Here is a 23,163-nt window from a genome sequence, read left to right on the forward strand (position 1 = left end):
GCCTTGCGTTAGATGGTTTCTGGGCTTCGTGGCATGCACTTTCCCCCACTCAGCATAGGCATAGTACTTCTAGAAACACGGAAGCGTTTCAATGAATGGACTCATTTCCCAGGACCTCTAGTAAGGTCAGGATTGTTCCCCACGTCTTGCAAACAAAAATTAGAACCATAGGTCAGTGACTTACTCCTATCCACTGAATAAAAAAGTCCAACCAAGTAACTACAACCCTAGCAACATTTTGGTCTTGGCAAATCTCCACTTGCTTATATTTAAGCAGGTCCAAGTAAAAGGTTTGCAGTCAAGACTACAAGACCCTTTTGGGGAAAACCCAACAATCTGTGGATCGACGTAGGCCTCGGATGGAGGACTCTGGTTATTTTTCCTCCTTGATTTCTTATTAAGTTGCCGAAAGCTTCCTGGAAAACCATTAATGACAACATAGCCTTGACGTTAATTAAGACCGGGGGCGGGGGGGGGGGTCCCTAAACAGCCAGGGTGGCTATTTTCATGAATCATATCAGGGTTTTTCCGGTAGTTTCTTTCCTCCAAAATTAAACAAGTAAGCGACATAAGAGATAAACAAGGCTTTATAAAGACCCAACCAAAGAGCCGGCCAGCCTATCCATCTCTGCAAATACCCAACACACACACAAGCCTCACCTTTATAGGCTTGACTGGTCATTACTGAGAGAACTCCACCGAATAAAACTTCTGCCGGTTCTGGGCGCGGGCACATATGCACATCTCCAGCCTGGCAAGCTGCTCTCTGCACTCTGACACAACACCCACGACACAATGACCTCCCATCCAGGGGCTCTCTAAAAAAGCGGTTTCTCTGGCTGTGGCTCGTAGGTCTTCTTAAGTCCTTCACTAGCCTAGGTAATTCTGAGCCTCATGGGGTTAGATATGTGGTTTAGCTTGTTTTTCAAGCTTACAAATCCCACGGGTGCCCCTGATAAAGTCAAAATGGACTTTAGGGTAGACAGAAAGGAAAGGGGGGGGGGGGAATAAAAAGCATCTAATTATATCGAACCATATGAAACTGCCATTTGTTTTTTTCTTTTTAACGGTTCAATATCAGCAATTTCATATGGCTCAACCTAGTAATAATTTTTGCCTGGTTTACACAAACTATCACAAACTATGTTGTCTGCCACAATAAGAAAAATGCCCACATTTTATGAAAGCATTTTTTTTTTTAATAAATCGGGTTTTCAAATAACCTAAATTTCAAACCACGCTCACGCATTCAGCTGGTGCAAGCCTCCCCGGATACCAAGAGGGCGACCCTTCTTTACATGGCACTCAAGTGTCAAGACATCCGGAGACTTAACCTTCCAGTAGACAGAACCTTCCACCGGACTGAATAATGCTTAATTTTCTAGGGACTTGCCTCTAATTTCTCACGTGGCCGCTGAAATCTGCATTCGTTGGCTCAAGGTTTGGAATTCTACTCGGGTCCTTAGAACAGTATCCTGTATTTCGTTTTTGCAGTTAATTTTGTTCGCAGTGTGATTCCCACCCCCGCCCCCCAATACTAGCCTACTGTCTCCTAGGCTTCTTTTTGCTTTCTTGTCCCCAGATAAAAGCATCCCAACCAATTTTGGTGTTGTTCCTAAACCCACAGTAGGCATCTCGGCCCTCGGAATCATTTGCCAGGCAGACAGCTTGTACGGTGGCCCTGAAGAATTGACTGATTTTTTTCGCCATCAGTTTCTAACCAGTTCCTGCTGTTCCCAGATTACTGTGAAAAACCCAACAGTGTAACACGATTTTTGCCTTTGGTTTTGCTTTTGGTAGCTTCTTCTGGATGGAGGCTTCCAGAGAAGGAATTCTAATTCTTTCCCCATGTCGAAATGTTCACGGATAGATTTCCATTCCTTCAGCCTAGAGGAAACCCGGGTTGCAAAGAGTCCAGAAGCCTGACGTGAGGTCGCAGTCCCACAGCCCTCGGCGCCTGCGGCAATTGCTTCTTCGTGAGTTCCGTCCCATTTACCACCGGCTTCCCGTCATCCGTGGAGGTCCGGTCTCAGCTGCCTTCCTTCTCGATCGTTCTTCTAGCCTGCCCTCCTCCACCTTGCTATTCCTGCAGCCAGCCAGGCTTGCACTGCTGTGTACGGATCTGAAGCCTCTCCTGGGGGGACTCCAACCCCCCCCCCACCCGCCCCACACCTTGTTCAGATACTGCAGGTGAATGAGTTAGACCATTAAAGCATGCTATTTGTTTGTTTGTTTGTTTAACTCCGAACAGCACACTACTATGTGAAAAAGTGGGAATCGGTCTGCATCTGTCTTGATTTAGAGACACTTTAGCCCCACCATCTTGGGTTAAATTGTAAAGGTTATTAAGATAGCTTCAGACCCCAATAAAACAGAAGCGTTAGTTCCACTCAGTCAGTGCCCCGCCTCAAACAACCCTGGGGCTTGCAGCCGTCCTCACCCTGCCGGTGGGCCGCCCCCCCCCCTGTCGCTGCAGGCTCTGGGGTGGGGGGAGGGGGGAGTCACGCACTGTCCTCCAGGGGGAACACTAGGCGCGTGCCCCGGCTCGAAACCGGCTGGTCTCCCATCCCCAGGGCTCGGTCCAGCACCTCCTCGGAGCTGCTCTTGGTTCTCCGACTGCCCTCAAGGCTCGTGGAGGCCGTGTGGGAGCCTGAGGAGCCGTTTGCAGTCACTGTGCTGTCCCCGTAGGTCAAGGTGAGGTCGCCCTCGGTCAGGATGAAGTCGGAGTCTTCCTCTCTCAGCGGCTCTTGGTTCTGAAAAGGGCAACGAACGACAACGACAAATGGGAGACCGGCATCTTCCGAGGGCTGGGGCCAACCCCCGACCTCAGCTCCTCGTCTGAAAACCCGGGCCCATGAAACTTGCCTGCCTGGAGCCTCTGGTGTGCATGAAGGTTGCAAACTGTAGCGTGCTATTCAAGGCAAGGTGCTGCTGCCGGAAACCAAGCCTTTGAACCCCAGGAAGCAGTTCTGATTTCAAATGCCTGACAGCTGAGGTTAGTGACACACGGGGAGAAAGGGAGGCCAGCTGGGGCTTTCAGGTTCCCGGCCCACAAGGGAAGGCAGGGCAAGGTCACTGGGTGAACTTACAGATAGGTTTCAGGGCCCCCCTTCCCTGGGCAGGAGGCCCCATAAACCACCCTGAACCCACCTGATTTACATCTGAGCCGCTCTTTGTCCCAGTGAGCGGTTGAGGGAAGGGGTCAAAGCATAATTACGATATCCTTCCTGTCCCCACAGAAAACCCCCCTGATGGGAAATATCCTGTCCGCACAGAAAACCCCCCTGATGGGAAGCCCGGTGGCACAGATGCGGCGGGGCATCCAGAAGGAGGGTCTGTTTTCTCAAACAATCTGTTCTATGCCTGCCGGGAAGGTCAGGGAAGGGCTCTCTTGATCCTTACCCCTCCCTGCCTGTGAAGGGCGGGAACACTCCTGTCACAGAGAAGAAAGCCTGGGCTAAGACAACCTCGGAAATGTGCCCGAGGTTTCCCCAGCTGGCGGGAAGCAGAGTTAGGATTTATGCTGGTCGGACCCAGGTAAAGGATGTGAAAAAATCACCCCATCGGGAGGAGGATGGACAAAAGCCACAGTGAGAATAAAAAAAAAAAACCAGGCAAGGCGGAGCAAGGCAGGCGTTCGTTCTAGCCAGAGTGGCAGCCTCCGCAAATGACCAGACCGTGGGGGAGAGCTCAGGAAGCAGCCCGGGGTCAGACACAAACCTTTCACCCTCTAATGGGTTTAACCAGCAAAACAAGGGGCAGTTCGCTCCCCTGCCGTCCCCACTGCACACAGGGTCAAACGCTGCGAGCGCCTCTCTTGAATGGCAAACACGGTTTCAAAATGCGCCGGCACACGGCTCTTGCTCTCCTATCTGCCGTCTGTTCTTCAAAAGGCACCTGCATCCTCTACGTGTCAGGGTGTCCTCGGGACAGGACGCGGGAACCTGCCTCCCTGACAGCCTCCTGCTCCCTCCTCCCCTGTCCGCACCAGTCACGCTGCTGCCCAAGGCCACAGGGCAGATTCCCCCCAACCATGCCTCAACTCCCATCTAGGTGAGAAACCGGCACAGCACGTGACTGCATCCTCTTGGCACCCTTCCTCGAGATGCTTAAGTCCCAGGAGGTGCCAGAGGAGTACCTCTTCAATGCCCCGGCCTAGGAAGGGCTTCTGGGTCTGCCTAGCTCCTTCTCCCGTCCCAGCCTGTCTGGGTACACTCGCTGGGAACAAGCTCGAGCTTGTTTTCTGCGCTGCTTCTCAGTGATGACGGCTGCTCCGCGCTTCACAACATGACTCCACTTAGCCAGTGCTCCCCGGCTTTTTTGGATAGGCAAGCCCGCGCCTCCTCTCGCTTGCTGCCTCAAACCCTGGCGGAATGAGGCAGGGCGCACACGTGCAACTAAATAACAATCCTGCACTCAGGCAGCGCGTTCATTCCAAAACTCACTCCAAACTCCCCAGATTCCTACTCTCCACCAGTGTTGAGAAAGGCCTGAAATTCGATCTGTCCCGTGATGGTTTTCTTAACAACAAATGAGATCACGTTCCCTGGTTTAGCGTTACCCATGTCTCTCTTCGCAGGCGGTGTCTGCAAATGGGGCCACGCCCTCTACAGCAGCGCAGAGGAGGCCCCCAGACACCAGCCCCTGGGTGACCCTCGCTGACCCCTGGCAGGGGAAAGCAGGGCTGAAATTCACCGGCAGGAGGAATCGGGACTGGATGTTGACCCGTTCGTTGACCCGTTCCATTACGAAACTCACAAGCCCGGACAAAGAGTACCCAAGGAAAGGTCATTCCGAAACAAGGACCTAGTAAAACCCAGTGGAGAGGGATTTCCAAGTCAGAGCCTCCAATTCTAGATGACAAGATCAACAAAAGTTTTGTTAAGCTGGAGGCTTGTAATAATTATGTAACGGGCTGTCCACTGAAGGCTGCTAGGAAAATGCTGTGGAATAACCTTGCAAACGCGCGTGTTGCAGGAACGTGGGCGTTTGAAATAACCAGAAGTCACACTTTCCTGAATGGAAGAACACGGTTTCCTAGGTGCATGCAAACAGTGAATAATGAACATCTTCAAGATCTCCCAAATAAACCGGAAGTCCAAACGAGAGCCGCCCAGCCCAAGACCCTCACCAGGCTCAAAAGCCTGCAGGGAGCCCCTCCACTCTCTCACCTGTGGCTTCCTCAATGAATTTTTCAAAGACCCTTTGCTCCTCCTCCCTCAACAAGAGCAACCCTCACCGTGTCTGGAGCAGACTGAGACCCTGGTAGGGACCCCAGCCCAAAGCAGCAGTGGCAGTATGGAGGGATTCTTGCTTATTGCCCAGCTGCAGTGTTTATTTTCCCCTCCATACCATCCGAATGCAACGGTTTCCAAGCCCGCTGCCCTGCCCCGTTACCTGATCAGGACCCTTCTCGCTCAGACCTGGGCTTTGCATTCTGCTTTCTCAACACTAACCAAGTAAATTGCAGGTTATTTACTAATACTCTGAAACCTGCATTAGGGTCACAGCTCTGTCACTTACCAATCCTGGGACCTTGGCAGTTTCTTCCTCTGTAAGATGGTAGTTATCTGCCTATTTACGGTATGGCCGAGAGAGCCATTTGTGAGCTGGAAAGCTCTACATACATATAAGGAGTTCTTTTCTCCCGGATATAATGGTTATGTAGGATGGTGGAGGAGAGAGAGGAAGAAGGGCCTTTCCCCTCTCCTCCAGTCCTTCTATGGAGGTAGGTTCTTGCTTTCTCCACAACCCCTCTGCCCAGCAACCCCCGTGAAGAGCTCACGAGTCAGCCCCAAAGCTCAGATGTCCACCGGTGTGGATATTCTTTTTGTACTGTGCTGAGTCTGAATCGGAAAACGGAAAGGACCTAACCATCTCAACATAAAGACACCATTTGCAAAAGGAATCTTCACGTTTGCTAAACACTTTGTGGTTCACCATATGTTTCCATACCTTCGCCTTTAATCTCACAGCCAAGCCCAGACGACGAGGCCCACTTTACAGACAAGAAAACTAAGGCTGCTAAGAACACTTAGATGGCCTCAGGGCTTGGATTTGAATGTAGCTGTTCTGTTTCCAAATCCAGAATTCCTACACCATGGCTGCAGACACCGCAGGGCCCCGCAGCCCACGTACAAGGTTTCTCCATTACTGTGCAAAATACACAAACATATGTTAACTTGGCCATTTCTAATCATCTTATTTAGAAAAGCAAAACTTCTGGGTTTGGAGGCTTGCATGCAACACGTTTCCTCTTCCTGGGGAAGACAGTACCCTGGCTCCGTGATCAGGAACACAACCCTGACGTGCTGTACTTACGTCGTACACCTGGGGACTGGTCAGACACCGAGCGAGCAGGCCACACCAGGCGGGCAGCGTGGTGGTTAAGGGGGGGCCGGTGTGTGTGAGGATGGGCTTCAAGTAACTTTGAAAAGAGGATTAAGGAAAATGCCTGCAAAGAGAACACACACCCAACGAAACATGTTCAGAAATCCCAAAGAGTAGGGGCGCCTGAGTGGCTCAGTCGGTTAAGTGTCCAACTTCGGCTCAGGTCACAATCTCATGGTCTGTGAGTTCGAGCCCCGCGTCGGGCTCTGGGCTGACAGCTCAGAACCCGGAGCCTGCTTCGGCCCCAATGGCAACCACCAATCTGTTCGCTGTTACCTGTGAATCTGGGTTTTATTCTGTTTTGTTTTGGTTTTTAGACTCCACATGTAAGTGAAATCATGTATCATGGAGCATTTGTCTTTGTCCGATTTATGTCACTTAGCACGATAGCTTCAAGGTCAATCCACGTTGTCGCAAATGGCGAGATTTCATTCTTTTTAATGGCTGAGTAGTATTCCACTGCCTGTGTGTGTATGTGTGTCTTCCTATTTATTTATTCTTTCTTTATTTATTTTTTCTTCCTATTTATTGATGTATAAACTTTAGTCAGAGGTTTTTAACCCCCTCCTGTGAAAGACGGTACATTGAATTCACTTATACTCCAGCTTTTCTTTAAAAAAAATTTTTTTTATGTTTATTTATTTTTGAGACAGAGAGAAACAGAGCATGAGTGGGGGAGGGGCAGAGAGCGAGGAAGACACAGAATCCCAGGCAGGCTCCAGGCTCTGAACTGTCAGCACACAGCCCGATGCGGAGCTTGAACTCACGAACCGTGAGATCATGACCTCAGCCGAAGTTGGACGCTTAACCGACAGAGCCACCCAGGCGCCCCTATACTCTGGCTTTTCCATTTTTTCCTGGTTTTTATTATACTTAATTTTATACTATAGACATGTAACACTTGCATTCTATTCTGTAAGTCAGAAGTAAAGCTTCTGTGCTTTGTCTACGGATTGAGTCTAAATGTTAAAAGCCACTAACTAGCATTGGTAATATTATTTAACGAATACTATTTGCTAGTAACCCAGCAGAGTGGTTAGAACACTATTAAAGGAAATGTGATACAATGTCATTTAAACTTTGTTCCTGAGAAGAGAACATGAGCTAAATACAGGCTCTTCTTTGAATTTCCTTTTGATCTTGTACATTTCTTGTGGGTTATAACAAATCGTTTCTTCTTCAATGCTGTCTCCTTAGCTGGGTCTGATTTTGATTTTCTTTGATCCTTGTGTTGTTGGTGGTTTTTTCCCCCCTTCTACTAGAGTCTGCACAGTGCCACACTTTTGTGTCTGAACCTGGGTGTCTGAAAGCCACCTGTCTTTTTTTCTAGGCTCAGAGTTTTTTCTTTTCATCCTAGAACTCTGGCAATGCTAGATGGCATTCTAACATTCAAGTTTGCTGATGCCACATTGGGTTCTTCTCTTTATTTTTATTTAATTAATTAATTTTAATGCTTATTTTTGAGAGAGAGAGAAAGAGAGAGAGAGACAGACAGACAAAGTGTGAGTGGGAAAGGGGCAGCGAGAGAGGAAGACACAGAAGCCGAAGCAGGCCCCAGGTTCCGAACTGTTAACACGGAACCTGATGTGGGGCTTGGACCCACAAACTGTGACATCATGACCTGAACCGAAGTCGGATGCTTAACTGACTGAGCCGCTCAGGTGCCCCTGGTTCGTTCTCTTTAGAGGATGCCAGTTTTTCTCTTTGGAAGCCTTGAAGAGCCCCGCTTTTCCTCCTTAGGTTTGGAATGTTCTTTCATTCTTTCTTTGCTTCTTTTTTTCCTCCATGGTCTCTATCTTCTCCTTTCATATTCTGTTCAAGGAGTGTGGACCTTCTGGCTCTAACCTCCCTGTCTTGCAACGCTTTCTTGCCCATCTCTGACTTTGTGCTTGAATTCTTACAGATTCTCTTCCTCAACTTCATCTTCCAGATCAACAGTTTGGTCTCTACCATGTAATTAAACTACCCATTACATTTTGGGGCTCATTTCAGAAACTTTAATTTCTAAGAGCTTCTTCTCATCTGAGGGCTTTTTCTTTTTCTTTTTAATTTTTTTAATGTTTATTTTTGAGAGCGAGTGAGCAAGCGAGGGAGTGGGAGGGGCAGAGAGAGAGAGACAGAGAGAGACAGAGAGAGGAAGACACAGAATCTGAAGCAGGCTCCGGGCTCTGAGCTGTCAGCACAGAGCCCAATGCGGGGCTCGAACCCGTGAACCACGAGATCATGACCTGAGCCGAAGTCAGACGCTTAACCTACTGAGCCACTCAGGTGCGCTGAGTGCTTTTCCTAATAACCCGTTCTTACATCATGACTGGAAAAGCCTCTCAACTCCAAGGCTTTTATTAGAACAATTAAAAAAAATAGGGGTGCCTGGGTGGCTCAGTTGGTTAAGTGTCTGGCTCTGGATTTGGGCTCAGATCATGATCTCACGGTTGGTGGGTTCAAGCCCTGCTTCGGGCTCTGCGCTGACAGTTCGGAGCCTGCTTGGGATTCTCTCTCTGCCCCTTCCCTGCTTGTGTTCTCTCTCTCTCAAAAATAAATAAACAAACATTAAAAAAATTTAAAAAAGAAAAAATTAAAAAATAAATATCTGGTAGGGTGCCTGGCTGGCTCAGTCGGTAGGGCATGCAACTCTTGATCTCAGGGTCATGAGTTTGAGCCCTGCATTGGGCATAGAGTTTACTTAGTGAAAAAATATACATATGTAAGTACACACACACACACGCACACACGTTTGGAATTAATTCCTTTGGCATGCCCCCCTCCCGTGTCTTTACTCAGTTTCTCAGTTCATCAAGCAGGTGCGGAAGTCTACCACTCCAAAGTTGGATGGTGGGGAGGTTACTCTAGGGAGAAAAATCTTTGGTGGCCTCAAGATCTGTTTCTCTACCAATCCCTCCCCAGGCAGTAGCTCTCCTTTCTTGAGAGAGCTATGGCCCGAGGAGAAAATTAACAGCTATCAGCCGATCTGCTGACACAGAAAGTACTGGTTGCAGTCGTCACTAAACAACATTCTTTAATAAATCAGCTAGACAAACTGTCTCAAGACTCGAAGACAGATGGAGTCGGAGCAGAGAAAACTACAGCTTTGGTCTTGCAAGCAGTCACGAATATCTCTTCTGTGATTTCCAGGAGCCCCGGGAGAGCTGTGTGTGCGCACTGAGCCTCTCATCTTACATCGGAAGGCCATCGATTCCATTTTCAGGCTTGTTCCGGGAAGGAGGTACCATGCTTCCTCTTGCCGGCTTGTGGGGATCATTCCTGCCCAGCTGGATCCTCTTCTGTTGTAGCCAAAGCCAAGTCTTCTCATTTAATCATCTCTGGAGCTATAGAATGAGTCGTGGGCACCTTCCTGGTATAATTCCTCAGACGCTTTCCATTCTTGGTCTCCCACCTCCAAACTAAACAAGTAGAAATCCCAGTCACTAAACTTTACATTCAGAGACTTCAGAGATCACTCCTGTTGCCCCGCAAAGAGTCAGTTTCTTCCGCACTCAGCTTCACTGAAGTACGACTGACAAACACTGAATGCATGAAAGGTGTACAAGATGTTTAGATATGCGTATATTGTGAAATGATTGCTACAGTCAAGCTAATTAACATATCCATCACTTCACGTGTTACCATCTTTCTGGCTATGTGTGGTGCAAACGCTTAAGATCTACCCTCTCAGAAAATGTTAAAATTTCCAGCATACAATACAGTGTTGGTAACACTCAAGTTGTTGCCATGTCTTCATTACTGTGAATAATGTTGCTGTGAACATGGGAGTGCGGATTTCTCTTGGAGAAATTTTTTGAGGAACCTCCATACTGTTTTTCCACCGTGGCTGCACCAATTTACATCCCATCGACAGTGTAGAAGGGTCTCCTTTTCTCCACATCCTCCCAACTTGGCTTGTTATTTTTTTCCCATTTTGATTAACAGCCATCCTAACAGATGTGAGGAGAGATCTCATTGTGGTTTTGATATGCATTTCCCTGGTGATGAGTGATGTTGAGCAACTTTTCACATATCTGTTGGCCAAGTGTATGTCTTCTTTGGAAAAATGTCTATTCAGGTCCTTTGCCCCTCTTTGAATTGGGGTATTTGGATTTTGGCTGTTGAGTTATAGGAACTCCTTATATATTTTGAATATTAACCCCTTATCAGATATATGGATTGCAAATATTTTCTTCCATTATACAGGTTGTCTTCTCATACTATTGATGGTTTCCTATACTGTGCAGAAATCTTCTAGTTTGATGTAGTCCCATTTGTCTATTTTTGCTTCTGCTGCCTACGCTTGTGGAGTAAGTCCAAAAACGCACTGTCAAGACCAATGTCAAGGAGCTTTCCCCTGTGTTTTTTTTTTTTTTTCCTAGGAGTTTTATGGTTCCAGGTCTTGCACTTAAGTCTATAAACATTTTGAGTTCCTTTTTGTGAGTGGTGCAAGATAAGTTCCAGTTTCATTCTATTGCATGTGGATATCCAGTTTTCCTGACACCATTTATCAAGGAGACTGCCCTTTCCCAATTACATATTCTCAGCGCCTTGGTTGAAGATTAGTCGATCCAATATGTGCGGGTACGTTTCTGGGCTCCCTCTTCTGTTCCACTGGTCTGTATATCTGTTTTTATTTTTTAACGTTCATTCATTTTGGAGAGAGACAAAGAGTGCAAGTGGGGAGGAGCAGAGAGGGAGGGAGACACAGAATCTAGGCTCCAGGCTCTGAGCTGTCAGTACAGAGCTCGGCATGGGGCTCAAACTCACAGGCCAGGAAATCATGACCTGAGCCGTAGTTGGATGCTTAACCGACTGAGCCACCCAGGTGCCCCTGTATATCTGTTTTAATGCTAATACCATTTTGATTACAATGCCTTTGTAATATAATTTGAAATCACGAAGTGTGGCACCTCAGCTCCGTTCATTTTACCCTAGATTGCATTAGCTATTCACAGTATTTTGTGGTTCCATAGAAAGTTTAGGATTGTTTCTTATTTTCTGTGAAAAAAAAAAAAAACACCATTAGAATTTTGATAGAGATTTCATTGAATCCATAGATTGCTTTGTGTAGTATGGATATGTTAACAATATTCTTCTAATCGATGAACACAGATATCTTTCCATGTATTTGTGTCCTCTTCAATTTCTTTCATCAGTGTTTTTCAGTTTTCAGTGTACAGATATTCACCTACCTGGTTAAATTTATTCCTAAGTGGTTTACTGTTTTTGACGGTATGATAAGGAGACTGTTTTCTTAATATCTTTTTTGGATAGCTCATTGTCAGTGTATAGAAATGCAACTTATTAGTTTTAAAACAGTTTTCTGGTGGAGTCTTTAGGGGTTTCTATATATAAGATCATGTGATCTGCAGAGATAATTTTAATTCTTCCCTTCTGATTTGGAGGCCTTTCATTTCTTTTTCTTGCCTAATTGCTCTGGCTAGGACTTCTAATACTGTATTGAATAGAAGTGGCAAGAGTGGGTGTCCTTGCCTTGTTCTGGATCTTAGAGGAAAAGTTTTCAGCTTTTTGCCCTTGAGTATGATGTTGGCTGTGGGCTTGTCATATAATGGACTTTATTATGCTGACATACATTCCATCTGTATCTACTTTGTTGAGAGTTTATTTTTTATCATGAAAGGCTGTTGGATTTTGTCAAGAGATGCTTTTTCTGCATCTATTGAGACCATATAATTTTATTTTTTATTTTGTTAATGTGGTGTATGTATCACATTTATCAATTTGCTTATGTTGGACCACCCTTGCATCCCAGGGATAAATCTCACTTGGTGTATGATCCTTTTAATGTGCCACTGAATTCAGTTTGTGTTTTTTTAATGTTTATTTATTTGAGAGAGAGAGAGAGCGTGAGTGGGGGTGGGAGAGGGAGGGAGAGATAGAGGGGAAGGGGGGGGGAGAGAGAGAGAGAGAGAGAGACAGAGAGAGAAAGGGAGAGAATATATCTGAACTATGAGATCATGACCTGAGCGGAAATCAAGAATCTGACACCTAACCCACCAAGCTACCCAGGTGCCCTAGTTTGTTAGTATTTTGTTGGAGATTTTTACATCTATGCTCATCAGGGAGACTGGCCTGTAAATTTCTTTTCTTGTAGTGTCCTTGGGCTTTGATATCAGGGCAATGCTGGCCTCATAAAATGAAGTTGGGAGTGTTCCCAACTTTTCAATTTTTTGGAAGAGTTTGAGAATGGATTAATTTTTTGAATGTTTGGTAGAATTCACCAATGAAGCCAACTTCATTATGGTGACATACATTCCGTCGATATCTAATTTGTTGAGAGTTCTTTCTTTTATCATGAAAGGAGGTTGGATCTTGGAAGCTTTTATTTGTTGGGGGTTTTTGATTACTGATTCAATCTCCTGCTTGTTACTGGGCTATTCAGATTTTCTATTCCTTCTTCATTCAGTCTTGGTTAAGCTGTAGGTTTCTAGGAATTTATCCATTTTTTCTAGGTTATCCAATTTTTAGTGTAAAATTGTTCATAGGAGTCTCTTATGACTCCTTGTATTTATGTGCTATCAGTTGTCATGTTTCCTCTTCCATTTCTGATTTTTATTTATTTATTTATTTTTCTCTTAGTCTAACAAAAGGTTTGTCCATTCTGTTTATCTTTTCAGTAAAATAACTCTTACTTTCATTGATCTTCTCTATTGTTTTTCTAGTCTCTATTTCTGTTCTGACCTTTGTTATTTCCTTCCTTCTGGTAACTTTTGGCTTACTTTCTTCTTCTTTTTCTAGTTCCTTGAGGAGTTAGTTTGTTTAGTTGAGATCTTTCTTTCTCCTTAATGTAGGCATTTATCACTATAAGCTTCCCTCTTAGAACTGCTTTCACTGCATCCCATAAGTCATATGTCTGTTAAGTCCGTTTAGTCTACAATGTAGTTCAAGTCCAATGTTTCCGTACTGATTTTATGTCTGAACAATCTACCCGTTGTTGAAAGTGCAGGACTAAACGCCCATAAGAATCAATTTCTTATCACGTTCGCAGTTTGTCACCCTTCTGTGAACTCTCTCCAATTTTCTCCACGTCCTTTCCAAGCCCCGGGAGTAACATGCATTCTGAATCATGGTGTAGAGGGGCGCCTGGGTGGCGCAGTCGGTTAAGCGTCCAACTTCAGCTCAGGTCACGATCTCGCGGTCCATGAGTTCGAGCCCCGCGTCAGGCTCTGGGCTGACGGCTCGGAGCCTGGAGCCTGCTTCCGATTCTGTGTCTCCCTCTCTCTCTGCCCCTCCCCCGTTCATGCTCTGTCTCTCTCTGTCCCAAAAATAAATAAAACGTTGAATCATGATGTAGATAAAGTACATATGGCTTTTTAAAATCCCTGGGTGTTCTATTTCAGTTAATAGCAAACAAGATAATTTGAACCACTGTTTCCACTGAGAGCAACTACAAGAGCTGGGCAAAAGATAAACACATAAAATAAAACACAACAAAATCGGCTGCTTAATGGCATCAGATAGATGCCATGGCAGTGACGAGGGCCAGAATCTGGTGGAAGACATCCAAGAGGTGAGCCTGGTACTTGGTGAGCCACATTTCCCCAAAAGGCACCTGAGAAGCTGAGTAGTGCATCTGACAGACTGACAAAGATAGAGTGAATCTGACAAAAACTGGAGTCCTATCCTTCCGAGGAAGACTATGGAAACACCTTACGCTCTCCATTAGAACCTTAGGGAAAAAAAGGCCACCAGAAAACAGACTAATCCTCACAGGAATTGATTCCCGGCTTCAAATCACCTTTACTCCTGACTGGGCTACAGTGACCTGGAACTGCTAATGCCCTTGCCTAGCCACTGACCAGATGTAAGTTCATCAGCTCTGAAGGACGACAGCCTCCTCAAGAGCATCTCAAATGATCTCTACACTTTTTTGTTGCCCATGTCCATCACTCAGTAAAAAAAAAAAAAAAATAGATGTGCAGAAGATAAACAATAAAGTTTCTAGAAGATGAGAGAGGAAACTGGTTTCGTGACTTTGGGGTAGAGAAAGATTTTCACAACAGGACACAAAAACTACTAACCAGAAAAGATCAATAAATTGGATGAAGGCCTTTTGTTTATCAAAAGATTCTATTTAGAAGTGAAAAGGCAAGTCACAAGGAGAGATTTTTGTATCACATATAATTAGCAAAGTACTCACATCCAGAATACCTAAGGAATGCTTACAAAATGGTAAGGAAAAGGTAGGCAGCCCACAAGAAAAATGGGCAAGAGACTTGAACAGGTGCTTCATAAAGGAACACACCAAATGGCCAGTAAATATATGGAAAGATGGTCAACCTTATTAGTCATCAGATAAATGCAAATTAAAACTATAATAAAATACCACTATAAACTCAATAGAATTGCTAAAATTAGCAAGACTGACAACACCAACAGTCAGTGGGGATGTGGAGCGACTAGAACTCTCATACCCTAGAGGTGAGTGTGTAACGTGGTACTACCATTTTGTAAAACTGTTTGGCACTATCTTTTAAAGTTGAACCAATGCATGTCCTATTACCCAGCCATTTCACTCCTGGGTATATTCCCAACAAAAAATTATATGTATACGTGCACCAGAAGACGTGGACAAAAATGCTCATAAACAGTATTCTTTTTTGAGATGGGGGGGGAGGGGCAGAGGGAGAGGGAGAGGGAGCGAATCCCAAGCAGGTTCCATGTCAGCCTGACGCGGGGCTCGATCTCATGAACTGTGAGTTCATGACCTGAGCCAGAATCAAGAGTCAGACGCTTAGCCGAATGAGCCACCCAGGCGCCCCCGTAGCTGTATTTTTCATACTAGCTCTAAACTAGAAACAATCTACGTGTTCATCAACTATCAATGGTAAGTAAATGGCGGTATACTCATACAGTGAAATACTATACGGCAATGAAAACAGGTGAACTAGAGCTACACGTGACGACATGGATGAGTCACACAAATGATGTCAAGCGAAATAAACCAGACACTAGGATATATATAGTCTGCAGTCCCATTCATACGGAGTTCAAGAATTTTTTTTATGTTTTCCAAGACTGTATGCGAACTACCTACCCATTAGATCATGATGTCAAGTTAAACGATGAGAATGAACTTTTGGGTCTTTAAGTTTCACCTGAGGGCCAAGCGAATCTCCTAGTGTAGAGTTGGCCATGCAGGTGGCCCATAGAAGTGACCTTCCCCACACGGATAAAGTGCTCAGGTTCTACTTTCCTTCCCGACCGCGGCACCTTTCATCGTGTGATTTTAACTAATTCACCTGCGTAGGCTTATTTCCCTTGGTCATAAGAGGCACCCAAGTCTACCAGGCTGTGGGGTAGCTACCCTAATGATGTACTAATGATTCCTCTTGGCCAGAGAGATGTTTGCCGGGACTACCTATGGTTGAACGATCATTGCCTGTGGCCCAAGAGAGGCATGACTGCACCTTATAGCACGCACACAGCCTTCCTTACTCGTCAGAAGTTGTTCACGGATGACTCAACAAGAGAATCTCATCACCGCTGTTTCACGAGTACAGGGAGGTCACTGAAAAGGATACTTGTGGTCAAAGCTGTACCACAGCCTGAAGAGCCACGCACTCTCCTGCTTCGTCCGGTTCCCTCTGGCAGAATCCGGACCATCCTAGGAACAGACAAGAGGACAGACGCTTAGTTGGAGAAAAGGGAATGAAATGGGGTGTGGGGAGGGGGACGGAAGCTTCTTTTTTAACCGTAAGTTTTGGAGATTTTGAGCTCAGAGTCAAACATCCTATATCACCAAAGTTTTAGATACACTAGGAGGTAATGCCTTTTTTAAAATTTAAATTCAAGTTAGTTAACATATAGTAGAGTATTGGTTTCAGGTAGAATTTAGGGATTCATCACTTACATGTAACACCCAGTACTCATCACGAGCGCCCTCCTTAATGCCCATTGCCCATCTAGCCCATCCTAACCTGTCGCCAAACCCAATGCGTTACCATCACCTGGAACGCTGCAGCTCTTGTCGAGGAGACTTGGGTAGGTCCCAAGAAGGACCATTACAATGAGTAAAGCAAAGGAAAGCTTTCTTTCTGAAGACAAACTAACAAAAGGTCTTCAGAGAGCTCTGCCTGCCGTCCACAAGGAAGATAAAGGGACCTTGAATGCAAGAAACTAAGAGACACCTTGTAGCCCTGAAATGTTACGAGTTGTAAGTTCCGAGCAAATATCAGGTATGACAAAGCGGGGACCTGCTCTCTCACCATACCCCCTCCCCAAACCTGCATTCCCACGGGAGGGTTTACACCCCATGTCTTCAGCGCAACATCCTTGCGTACGGTCACCTTCTCCCACTGACAACACCTTGCCGGGGCGATCCCTATTCATCCTTCAGGGCTGGGTACAAGGCTGGCCTCTCTGAGAAATGTTTCAAAGGCAACACAGCAGTCCAAGGGGTATACGTAATGAGTGTCACAGGCTTCCTCAACCAACTATGGGGGTCCAAATCCTAATTCTACCCCTGGCTGTGCCATTGTCTTGTTGTGTGACCCTGTTGTATGATTACCACTGTAGCATTAGCGAACATCTATTTCCTGTCACATAATTATCAGTTGTTGTTTTTTTTTTTTTTTTTTTTTGGCGACACAGTGCTGTTGATTGTACTTATTATGTTGGGCATGAGATCTGCAGCACGTATTTATCTATTAGCTGCAGACCTGTCCGCTTAAACATCCCCCCAATTCTCTCGCCCCCGAACTCCTGGTCACTCCCATTCTACCCTCTGTTCTTGTGAGTTACACATGGGATTTATTCTTAAACTTTGTATTGACCTTACTAAGAGAGAAGCCCCTTGAAGAAAATACCGCTGGCTCTCCTTATCACCAGTTTTCAGGGATATAACAATGAGTGTATTTTTTTTCTGCATACATTAAGCACCTACTGTGTGCCAGGCACCATGATGGGTACTGGAGACAAAAAGGAATGATGTTAGCACTTGCCCCTGAAGGAGCACATTTCCTAGGTGGGGGGGCGGGGCGGGGAGAGCGGGGGAAGACAGACAGATATGTATACAGTGACAAGTGTGATGAAGAAAAAGAAAGCAGATTAAAGAACTGAGTTCTTACTGTAAAAGATAGAAAAGTTTAACCTTAAGGTCAGTAGAGTAGTGAGAACAGCTTATGGTTTTTTTCAGAGGTAGAGCAGCACACTGCCCCCCTCCCCCGCAAAGATTTCTATCTCCGAATCCCTGGAGCCTGTATGTTATGATACCCGGCAAAAGGGGCTTTGTAGATGGACTTACAGTTTTCTAGGAGGCCCAGTGCAATCACACAGGTCCTTAAAAATAGACAAAGAGGGCAAAAGAGAGAGTTGCGGTGGAAGAAGGGGCAGGAAGGATTCGAAGTGTGACAGGGATGCACCCTGCTGTTGCTGACTTTGAAGACAGAGGGGGCCACAGAGCAGGAAATGCACGTGCTTCTAGGACATGAGCTTGACCCTGGGCCAATGGTCAGCAAGGAAATAGGACTGTAGTCCTATAACCACACGGAACTGAATTCTGCCAGTAGTCTGAATGAGTTTGGCAGGGGGTTCTTGCCCAGAGCCCAACCCCACCCAACGCCTTCATTTTGGCCTTGAAACGGAGAAACCAGCGGAGTCCACCAGACTTTTAACCTACAGAATATAAGACTGTTGGTTGAAGCCACTGAGTTTGTGGGGATCCGTTACGGTGGCTCTAGAAGTCTAATGCAGAACAAAAGAGTAAAATAAGTGATATGACCCAGTTTGGGCCTTTTTCATGTCCCTGGGATGGTGGGGCCAACGCTTCTCTGAAGGGAGTATAACAGGTTTTAAAAATGCGGGTTCAGGTTCAGTGGGTCTAGATGGGTCCTGACAGTCTGCATTTTTACAAGCTCTCTGATGATGCCCAGGCTTCTGGTCCATGGGGACACTCGGGGCGGCAAGGACAGATCTACTGATCTCACATCTGGCAGTCGCCACTCTTACCCTTCACCACACTGTCACCACACCCTTAAGGATGTGGATTCATGTGTCCCCTTTGCAGATGTATCCCCAGAGCCTGAAAGAATGTCTGAAATAGAACAGGTGCTCAGTACGCATTTGTCAAATGAGTGAATTAATGTTAATTGTGAAATTCTAGGAAAAAAAAAAAAAAAGAATAGCCAAAAGGGAAATTAGGGACCAAGGGACGCAATCAGAACAAAAAGAAAAGCGTGGTGGGGGTGGGGGAGTCAAAGAGTAGGAATTTGAAGAAAAAAAAAAAAAGGCACTACAGCAACTGTTTGATATCAAAGATTTAAGTGACTGGGTATCAGATTTCAGCCTGGAGGAAAGCTGGAGAAGGACCCAGAAGAGTTATAGGTCAATAACAGCTGATTTTCTGCTCGAGGGTGTGCACGCACCCGCACGGTACTGTCCTTTCCTCCACATTCCATTAATATCCTGCTTGTGATCTTGCCCTGCTGAGATGAGAAAGCCAGGATAAATTCAGAGTCAAAGTGCTCCTAGCTACTCCAAAGCGGCCCCATCGACGAGTGCTCTTCTGTAAACTCGGGGAAGGAAGTGAATGGTTTGTCTGCACGTCCGGCCAACGGCCAACGTCAATCTCAGCTCTGTCTGGCAGGAACAGCTCCCCCCTTGAATGGGGTGAGAGGCCACCCCCAGGCCCAGGCAGCTTGCCTCCAGCTGGGCTTGTTTTTGTTTTGGTTGCAAAGTCACCAAGACCTCCGGAGAAACAAAGCAACTGAGGTTTTTGTTTTGTTTTGTTCTAATGAGTCAAACTTGCCAGGGAGGTGAAGCCGAAGTCTGCCCACGATATTCTTATGCTTCCCTCACAGAAAAGCCAAAAGTCCTAGCCAGAAGCCCCTTTCCCTCGCTCACATGAGCTAACATTCTGGGCTTCTAGATCCAGTGAGGAAAACCGCACTGTCATAACAAATTCGCTCCCGTCAGATGTTCAGATGTCACTTTCCTGTTTGTTTTTCAGAAGATCATTTGGAACATGCGGTGAAGAAAGCTGCCCTTTCTTTGCTGATGGGGAACAAACATCTGGACTTCCCCCATTTAGGATTTCAGTTTCATGACATCACTGAGCGTGTGACCTGGATCCCTTTCAGGGGAAACTGCAAGAACCCAGGATTTCACCCAAAAATGAGGAGCCCATTTATTTCTCTGTTTTCCTGTTGCTCGTGACCACTGAGTGCTCCCAGCCCTGCTGTTAGCGCCTCGCTGGACCGAGAAGGTCAGGCCAGGAGGACTGAGAGAAATAAGGCCCTTGAGGTACAAGGGCATGAGTCACCTTTAAGAAGGTGCCCCGGGAAACCAAACTTGAAGTTCGCCTTTTCCCCCCCTAGTCTGACAGCAATCTTGAAAGACTTTCAAAATGCCAGTGGAACTCATTTTGACGGCCCTCTGCATGACTGTGTGAGAGGCTTGGGAGGAGGGAGGTCAAGGGGCTGATGTGACAGCAGATCCTGGTTAGAGGCAGCCAACGGGTGCCACTGGGAGTTCAGCAGAAGTCACCAGCGCCTGCCCATTCGCAATTGGCCCAAAGGGCCCTCCAGGGAGCCATCGGGAACACTGATGACCCCTCCGGACCCATCTAGGGAGGCTCCTGAAACTCACCCCGCCTGGGGCAGCGTGCATTATCTTAGCTGTCACTGCACGGGCTGAATGCAGTGCCAGAACCCTTGGCACTTGGGACCCACAGCTTTCTCAAACATTTCCATGGAGAAGTGACAAGCCAGTTTGTTTCTAAGTCTCGTTACAAGCCAAGCGTTGCCATGTGAATTTCTTCTGAGATGAACAGTAGGTTCCGCCACATGAAACCAACCAAACCATTTCAGGTGCTTCCTTTCAGACATGCTTAAATCCAGAGGCAGGGGCAATTAAAACAACAACAACAACAACAACAACAACAACAACAACAGCAGCAGCAAAAGGGCTGGGAAAGTTTGACTCATCTGGAACTGACAAGCTGAAATCTCTCCAAACCCTGGCTATCCAGCTGGAATTGGCCTGTTTTTCTCACAAAATTCATCTTCACCAGCCACGGTCCTGGAGAGGAGGCTTTGGAATAAAGACACTTCACCCAGGGTTTTCTTATAGTGAGTTTTAAGATCTCCCTAAGGGTTATACACTAAAGTTTATTTATTTATTTTTGAGGCGGGGGGAGGAGGGAGGGAGAGAGACGGAGTCACAGAATCCGAAGCAGATTCCAGACTCTGAGCTGTCAGCACAGAGCCTAACGCGGGGCTCCAACTCACAAACCGGGAGATCATGACCTGAGCCGAAGTCGGGCGCTCAACCGACTGAGCCACCCGGGCACCCCTAAGTGTTATACTCTAAATTAGCTTCTAGGTGCACAAGTCCCGAACGCTTGTTTTCCAAACTCCTCAATCAAAACTAGAGTCCAATGGCAACTTTTCACAAAGAATTTCTCATTGAAACTTCAAGCTCCCAACACAACGGCCAGTTCTAATAGAATCTCTTCTGAAAATGTCCAGGTCTTTCAGAGGTTGTGGTTTTGTGTCCCCGAAGGAGCATCACCACCAAGATGTGACCACCCCTGCGAAGGAGATCCGAAAAAGCCGTAGCGGCACCTCCCGGCCCGGCACAGCACGACACCTTGCAACACTTGCTAAATCTGGTGTGCAGGATGGAGCCGTTTACAAGGTCCCCTGGAATCTTCAATATGTAGCCTGGATTTAGGATTCGGTGCAATTCCAAGCTGACTGGAAAAGAGGGAAATGCCCGCCATGGCTTCACGCACGACACACACGAGGGGTCGGGAACCTTGCCGGCGGTACTGTTAACTCCTGCCGCCCCCCTATCTGCCCATCAAATACCCACCGAGAACACCCCACCCACCCCCACCTTCGTTGCCAGGCACTGTGCTCAGCGCTGGAGATTCCGTCCCAAATAAAAGACTTCCTGATGCCTAAGGCCAAGTAATAGCATTTTGTAACAAGTGTCTGCTCCTGTCATAACCCTTCTTCGCCCAACCTTGCCTGCCCGGGGAAATGCCAGCCTCGGGAAGGGGCGAACCTGAACACACGACAAGGGTGTCGCGGCAGCTCAGAATCACGTCTGCCCCTTTGTTGACGCTCCTCCTGTAAAGAGGTGACAGTCCCTCTCCCCTCCCCCTTGAATCTGGGCTGGCTCGAGCAGCTCACTGTGACTGCCAGAAAGTCACAGATGTGACGCCGGGAGACATCCAGGGTCAGGAATGGCCATGTAGCTTCCACCTTGCCTGCTGGGTCGCTGGCTTTCGGAACCCTGAGCCATCGTGTAAGAAGTCCGATACCCCGAGGCCACGTGGCGGAGCCAGGCGCAGGCATTCCGGCCGGCTGCCCTAGTCTTTGGGGTTCTCCCAGCCCAGGTGCCAGATACAGGAGTGAATGAGTCTTTGGATGATGCCAGCCCCCAGCTTTCTACTCGGAGCAAAGGCAAGCAGCCCGTATTCTGCCCTTTCCGACTTCCTGGCCTCGAGAATCCATGAGCCAGAGGATCTGCTGCTCACTTTCCTATGCCTGGTGCGGTTTGTTATATGCAGCAACAGTAACCGGAGCAGATTCTCTGCAGCAGCGGGGACGACTCTTCCCTGCCGGTCACACTCGATGCTGCCACGGGGCTCCTCTGCTGGCAGCCTCAACAGCTGCCCTCCCTGGCACTCCGTCCCAGGCCGTCCCGGCTGGCACCACCCCGCCTAAGCCTTAACCATTATGACCTTCAGCCCCTACGGTGGGAGGTGGGGGGTAAGAGTCTTGTTCTCTGCCGTTAGTGGGCTTGAGGGGAACTCAGTTGTACAGGATTCCAGCCCCCGGAGAACAGGACGGCCTGTGATCAGCCACATCCTTCCTCTCTTCCTCAGATTCCCTGCACTGGAGAGTCAGACCCCAGCCCTCTCCTTCCCCTGTGTGGGCACCACTGACAGACTCTGACCCAGTGACGGCGAGCCCACCACCAGTGTATTCAAATACCCATGCTCGGAAAGTAGGCAGTCAGGGACTTAGCTTGAATGCTCTTCCTGGCCGGCCTACCCCTCAATATGTTGTTTAAGAACGTTGACTCCACGGTCAAGTCCCGCATTCATGACTTTTTAATTCTCCAACTGTAGACGACTCACTTAGACTCTCAAACTCCAGCTTCTAATCTGTAAAGTGGGGATAACGGTACCTACCTCATGAGGTTGTTATCATGCTCACAGTGAGGGAATCCATGTAAAGATGCCTGGCATGTAGTAAATGCTCAATACATTGTAGCTATTTTAAAAAAAGTTTACTTATTTTGAGAGATAGAGCAAACATGCACGTGTAAGCAGGGGAAGGGCAGAGAGAGAGGGAGAGAGAACATGAGCAGGGGAGGGGCGCAGAGACAGGGAGAGAGAGAATCCCAAGCAGGCTCTGCGCTGTCAGCACAGAGCCCAACGCAGGGCTAGAACCCATGAACCGTGAGATCATGACCCGAGCTCAAGCCGAGCTGGACGCTCAACCGACTGAGCCACCCAGGCGCCCCAACTTTAGCTGTTTTTAACAATGTCTTCCCCTGGAAGGAGCATCTCTTGTGACTTACCCCTTGTAAGACTTGAAAGCTGTCGTTGTTGGGTGGTGGGTCTTGATCTGGGTCAACACCGACTCTAGAAGTCGCCAGGGAGAAAGACAAGGAGAAAAACGGAGAGTGTTAGCTTGGACCGTGGCGGCCATGCTGGCGGCAAGTAGCCAAGAGGGCTGACCACCTCCCGGAAGCGGAAGGAGGAGTTAGCTAAAAGAAGAGGAAGGCCGCCATGCAAAAGTCGTGAGAAAG

The 23,163-nt window shown here is 47.1% G+C and overlaps 1 protein-coding gene across 2 annotated transcripts in view; it reads right to left on the reverse strand.

The window, feature by feature from the left end:
• Window positions 1-569: 569 nt before the first annotated feature.
• Window positions 570-23,163, reverse strand: part of SLC9A7 (solute carrier family 9 member A7) — a 130,884-nt gene continuing 108,290 nt past the window's right edge. For both annotated transcript variants that reach the window (XM_040468940.1, XM_040468939.1), the window contains 4 exons: window positions 22,933-22,996; window positions 15,921-16,003; window positions 6,322-6,427; window positions 570-2,753 (listed from right to left, as the gene is read on the reverse strand). In XM_040468940.1, the coding sequence (XP_040324874.1) occupies window positions 2,502-2,753; window positions 6,322-6,427; window positions 15,921-16,003; window positions 22,933-22,996 (505 nt within the window). In that variant the 3' untranslated portion in view covers window positions 570-2,501. The remainder of the gene's footprint in view (window positions 2,754-6,321; window positions 6,428-15,920; window positions 16,004-22,932; window positions 22,997-23,163) is intronic.

Source organism: Herpailurus yagouaroundi, unplaced genomic scaffold (genome assembly GCF_014898765.1).
Source record: "Herpailurus yagouaroundi ecotype Mexico unplaced genomic scaffold, PumYag 67793, whole genome shotgun sequence".
NCBI lineage: Eukaryota > Metazoa > Chordata > Mammalia > Carnivora > Felidae > Herpailurus > Herpailurus yagouaroundi.